The 6,000-nt window shown below is 37.0% G+C and overlaps 1 protein-coding gene across 1 annotated transcript; it reads left to right on the forward strand.

Moving 5' to 3' along the window:
* Positions 1-786: 786 nt before the first annotated feature.
* LOC140012614 (uncharacterized) lies at positions 787-3,791 on the forward strand. The gene is made up of 2 exons (XM_072060888.1): positions 787-855; positions 2,252-3,791. Exon 2 carries the CDS (start codon positions 2,257-2,259, stop codon positions 3,460-3,462), a length of 1,206 nt encoding a protein of 401 aa, XP_071916989.1. The 5' UTR covers positions 787-855; positions 2,252-2,256; the 3' UTR covers positions 3,463-3,791.
* Positions 3,792-6,000: the final 2,209 nt, after the last annotated feature.

The raw sequence follows: 6,000 nt of genomic DNA on the forward strand, positions 1-6,000 counted from the left end.
CACGGGTATTTTGGAAAATGTGCTCATAAAAGTAAGACAATCTATAATACCTGTGGATTTTGTTGTCTTAGATATTGAAGAAGATGTGAGAATGCCAATTATTCTAGGACGACCGTTTTTAGCCACTGCACGAACTATGATTGATGTAGAAAAAGGTAAGCTTATATTACGGGTTAATGGTGAGGAATTGGAATTCAATTTGGAAAATAAAGAAGGGAATATAGAGCCTACTGCTCTTGTTTCTAATATGCCATATGATGAAAAGGTTAACCAAGAAAGGACCGAAGAAGTTAAATTTATAAATGTCCTTGGTACTAACTTTCATGGTGTAGGAACAAAGGAGGAGAAGATAAGGATGGAAGTTGGCTTAATAAATTCTCCATTCCATGAAGAAAATGGTGAAAAGTTGAGCCAATTCAGAAAAGACAAGCAAAATCCACTCCAAGGTGAAGTTGAGCCTCTCTATGACAAGTCTAATATTCCTCCTTGGCATTTGAGGAAATTGGACTATGAAGATCAATGCATGGTTCACCACATGGTGGATTGGCTCGGGAGTTTCGACCCATGGGGAGAAAATCTCTCTCTAATGCTCTAAAGTGATTCAACTTTTTCAGTCGAGCCAACGACTATAAACAAAAGCGCTAATTGGGAGGCAACCCAATATTTAGGTTATATTTGTTAACTTGGTGTGATTTTGTGGTTTGAATCAATGTTTTAGCTAAATTGTTGTTTTTGTAATGTAGGGTTGGCAATTGAAGGCAAGGATGACCAATTGAGTACAAAAAAGGCGAACTTTGATCAAACAACTCAACCCCTCGATTTGCGTTAAAGGTGTTTTTGATTCATTATAAAGGGGTAAAATGCATGTTTTTAATGTTTTACATTTGTTCCAGCCATTAAAATTGGCAAACAAATGATCTATGATGCATTTTGAGTCATTGGGGTACCTTTTGTAATTTTTCAAAAGTTGAAATTCTGCTAAAAATCGAAGCAGAAAACGCGTTTTCCAAGAAAACGCGACTCAAAGTCGCGTTTCTCAGAATCGCGTTTTCAATTCTGCGCCTGCAGAAAAGAAAACGCGCCTTCAAAACGCGACCTAAAGTCGCGTTTTAATGGAAGTCGCGTTTTCAAGCCTGGATCAAGACTCAAAAACGCGACTTCTGAAACGCGACTCTAAGTCGCGTATTCAAACACAGTCGCGTTTTAAGTGCTGCAAGATTTGGGAAGAAAACGCGATTTCAGAAACGCGAGTTGAAGGCGCGTTTTGAGTCGCGTTTTGTGTGTCTGAATATAGCCTTCAGAAACGCGATTTCAGCTTCATTTTTTCCTCTCTTTTTAATTTTTCAGGCGCGTTTTTCTTCTTCTCTTCTACCCACCTCACAAATCTTCATTTTTACTCCATAATCTTGCTAGAAATCATCACCCCAACACCTTTTGAGCTTCATACAACCTTTTTAACCGATTAAAATTCAAGAAAAACACTTAAAATCAGGTTTTTGAAGCATTGAAGGTTAGGGTTCTTAAACTCCAATTTCTTCAATTGGAGGTCAATTGGAGGTTGTTTCATAGGGCTTTTTGCATTTTTAGCATCACCAAACATCCTTCTACGTGACTGAGGTAAGTTTCTTCATCAAATCTTTTGATTTTAGAAGTTCATATTTTTTATCCTGAGCTATCTGACATCTTTTAATTTCGAAAATTTGATGAGGTTCATGGCTATTTTTGATTTTATTCATGATTATTATGATTGTTTAAGCATGTTTAAATGTTTAAATGTAGCAATTTATTGGTTTTCAAGTACTTTAAAATTCACAATTGCTATATTTAGATGAAATTGGAAAAAGGAACTAGGATGTTTTTGAGCCATTGGTGATGTTAAATTATGGTTAAAAAGGGTTAGTTGATGATGTTTAAGCATGTGCATTGTGTATAGTGAGTAATTTGGTTGATTTGGTGAGTTAGTTAGTTTAATTTTTGCCTAAACATGATTATAGCTAAAAGCATATTATTATTGTTAATTCTAAATAGTTATAATCATAATTGCTCCTATTTTCACTAATTGAATTATAATTGATACATATCTTGTGTAATTTGGTGATTTTGGGCAACTTTAGGCAGAAAATATGTCTTGTACGATCATTGAATGATTAGAACTTGAGCAATTGTATTTGAGGTTATTTGGATTAATGCTGAACTTTTGTTGCCAAAAAAATGAGTTGTAGTACATGTGAATAATTGAAATATTTTTTAGGTACTATGCCAAGAGGAAGAAGAGCGGTACTTTCATCCTCTAGTAGTGAGGAGAGGGAGGTTAATGAAGAGATGGAGGTGACTGAAGAGGAGAATTCACCTTCTCCTCCACCAATTAACCGTCGACCTGGTGAGGGCACCTCCCGTGGAGCGGGAAGATCGGTATTTGACAGTGCTAGGTTCAACACTCGCAGGAATCAGGAGTGGCATGAGGCGCGTGCTAATTTGGAGTTTTTGTTTGAGATGCACGTCAGTCCACCAGTTGAGATGATGTACAACATCTCAGAAGCTTTTGCTCAGCTAGGATGGGCTCCGATTCTCACCCTTCCAAACCATTACTACCCAGACCTGGTGCGCGAGTTTTACGCCAACATTGAAAGTAAGGCGCGCCATAGTGGAGAAATAATTGAGTCCTGGGTGCGTGGAAGACGAATCACCTTGTCACGGCAAGATTTGGCTGCTATTTTGGGGTGTATGGATGACGGACGTCCAGTAGACTTGAAGAAGGAGTTTGTTCCCCCGAATAGGAGGTGGGATCCATCATTGGCCATGGCTAGGTTTGGTCTCGAGTACCAACCTTTTCGCTCTACCAGAAAGGAGACTATATTGGCAAATGTATTCGAACCTCGTCATCGGCTTATCATTTACATGATGGCTCACAATGTCATCCCAAAGAAGACGGGGCACACGGAGGTTCGCAAGAGCGATATTTACTTCCTTGATTACATGTTCCACAACCGAACTTCCCCGTATGCTCGAATTTCATTGCCGAACATCATCATCAGCCACATTAGGTCTACGGCGAGGCGTAAGACAACTTCTTTCAAACTTTCATTTCCTCGTCTACTGACTTTAATCTTCCCCCGTTTTGAAGTTCCCTTGGAAGGCATGCGGCGGGAGTATGTTCCACCACGTGCTGAGATGACTATCACTACTCTTCGCCGCCTTGGTATTGGCACGGGAGACATTCCACGCCCTGTTCAGGAGCGGAGACAAAAGGCTAGACATGGTCGCGATGGAGCTGGACCATCTACTGCAGCACCACCTCCTCCTCCGCCACAGACCAACTGGCAGCGGCTTTTCGGTCGCTTGGACGACATCGACCATCATTTAGCCAGAATGGATACTCGCCTGGACCGAATTGAAGATCATTTAGGCACACGCCCACCTCCCATCGATGATGATGAAGATGACGATGAAGAGGATCATTGAGGCTGCCCTTTGGCTGGCTTTTCTTTTGTTTGCTTGTTATTTTTATCTTTTGTTTGAAAAATGTTAACTTACATTCCTTATTTTGAATATTGGAACTTGTGGCAGTAACTAGTAGATCGTTGACTGTGGATGGTTGAGCGGTCGATGACTCATGATTCAAGGCTTCACTGGACTGCAGTCATCTCACTTGGGGAGTCACTTGTTCCTTTCTTTTGTTTCTTTTCTTTTCTTTCCCTACACATTGAGGACAATGTGTATTCTAAGTGTGGGGGAAGAAATGTGTGGTACTTGTGATTTTAGTTGTGTTTGATATAATTCTTGTGCTTAAATGGTGTTTCTTGTGGTTGCTGGCAGGGAGATTTAGTCCACTTTTAAGGGGAGACTCTGTCAAAATTTTTCCAAAACCTTATACATATATATGTTATTAACTATAATAAATAAATAAAATTTTGTCACTTATCCTTTTGAAATAAATATATGCGGTTTTGATACTTCTTTTCTCATGAAATTTGGAAATGATTTTTATGTGATTATAATTTTTACATCTATAGGAAAGTATATCTAGTAAAGTGGAGAAAATTATGCCTACATTTTGTATATTTGATGAAAATTCTTCTTTTTATCTAATTTTATAAGATAAGAAATTAATATGGTTAATAAGTGTCATACTCTTCTCATGATTACTCTTAGAGGGAATTTTATTATATATTGTTAAAAAAAAAAAAAAAAAATGGTTATTCTACTCCAATGATTCTCGTACCGAGTAACCGGGGGTTGGCATCTACAAATGTCGACATTCGCGTAAAAAGGTACTTGAATTAAGAGTATGCAAAGCAACTTGAGTATGTGAAATGTTGAGTAACCGGGGATCTGCATCTAAAAATGTTGATCTTCGCGTCAAAATGCATTTTTCACAACTTAAGTAATATTTAATCCTTAAAATATATATATATATATATATAAAAAAAAAAAAAAGTAAATTAAATCCCTCTTTAAGAAAAATAAGAAGTTGATCATGAGATTAGTTAGCATCTTTATTGACTATAGGAGTTGCTTGCTTGCGAAATTGGATAAAAATAAGAAGTTGAGTTGAATTGGTAAAATTATGGTATACTTGGCTCTTCTTTGCTTGATATTATGAGTACTTGAACTTAATGGAAAGATCACATAAGGGTTATTTACCTTGATTCAAGGAAATGGAGTTGAAATACTACATATGTTTATTTTAAATTTTTGGATCATTGATGGTTGGAATTTTATATTGCTTGAGGACAAGCAATGATTCAAGTGTGGGGGTATTTGATAAGAGTTTATTTTACGTATTTTTAAGTGCATTTTATTAGTTAATTTTGAGTTGATTATTTAGTTTTATAATTAAAATAAAGAGGTTTTTGGTAAAATTATATATTTTTGGTAAAAGTGGATAATATTGCATTTCTATTGATTTTAATAGTAAAAACTTCATTTTTATGCAGGAATAATGAATCAATCACCAAAGGAGGTCAATTGAGGTGAAAAATAGAGATTTGGTGATGAATTTAAGTGGCAACAAGAAGAATGAAGTGAAAAACGTTCAAGTGAGGAAATGCAATACAAGTCAGTTTTGACACTTTTCAGTATTTTGACCATATCTGGAGCTACACTTATCGGATTGAGGTGATTGTTATACCATTTTAAAGCTAAGAAAGAGACCTACAATTCGTATGAAGACATCGAAATCCATTTCTGCCATCTTCATGGGCAAAACGTTGGAATACAGAAGCTGCACCCTGTGGTCGGAAGTTAAAACAGAGGTTTGAACAGGTGACAGTATTTCGATCATATCTCAGGCTACAAAGCTCCGATTTGGATGATTCTTGAAGCATTGGAAAGCTAACTCAAAGGGCTACAACTTTTGTGTTTTGCACAAAAGCTAGTTCGGCCTTTATGATAGAGAAAATCGCAGATGAAATAAGGCCAAAGTGAATACGCGAGTACACAAAACGTGACTTGTAACCGCGTTTTGTGTAGGCGCGTTTTATAGCCGAAATTCTGCAATTTGACTCAGCCAATTCTCTTGTGTTCACACCACTTTCCAGCTATAAGATGCAAGGGAATTCGGTGCACATGCTTCAGAAGACAAAAGGGCAAGAAAAGTGGCTTATTTTCAAGTCAAAAATATTGGTTTTTGACTATGCTAACAAAGTGGAGATTTGGGAATCAAAGGATAGAATTTGACTTGGAAAAATGGAGCATTGGAGTGTATTTTTATGCAGAGATATGGGGAGAGATCTGGAACAATTCGTAGCTTAGTTTCTGACAGAAAAACATAGTCTCTCTAGCTAGGTACTTGCAAGGGACAATTGAGGTTTCATCTTGTAATCATCTAAGTTCAAGACAAGGAGATTTTTGGAAGGCTTCACCATATCTTGGCTAAGACTTTCTTTACTCTTTTTGTATTTGTAAATTTATGATGATTTGCATTAATGAAGTTATGAGTGTTTCATCATTCATGAGTAGCTAATTTCCTTTATCTAGGGAGTAGATGAAGCTTATGGC

This window comes from Coffea arabica, chromosome 8e (assembly GCF_036785885.1).
Source record: "Coffea arabica cultivar ET-39 chromosome 8e, Coffea Arabica ET-39 HiFi, whole genome shotgun sequence".
In the NCBI taxonomy this organism is placed as follows: Eukaryota; Viridiplantae; Streptophyta; class Magnoliopsida; order Gentianales; family Rubiaceae; genus Coffea; species Coffea arabica.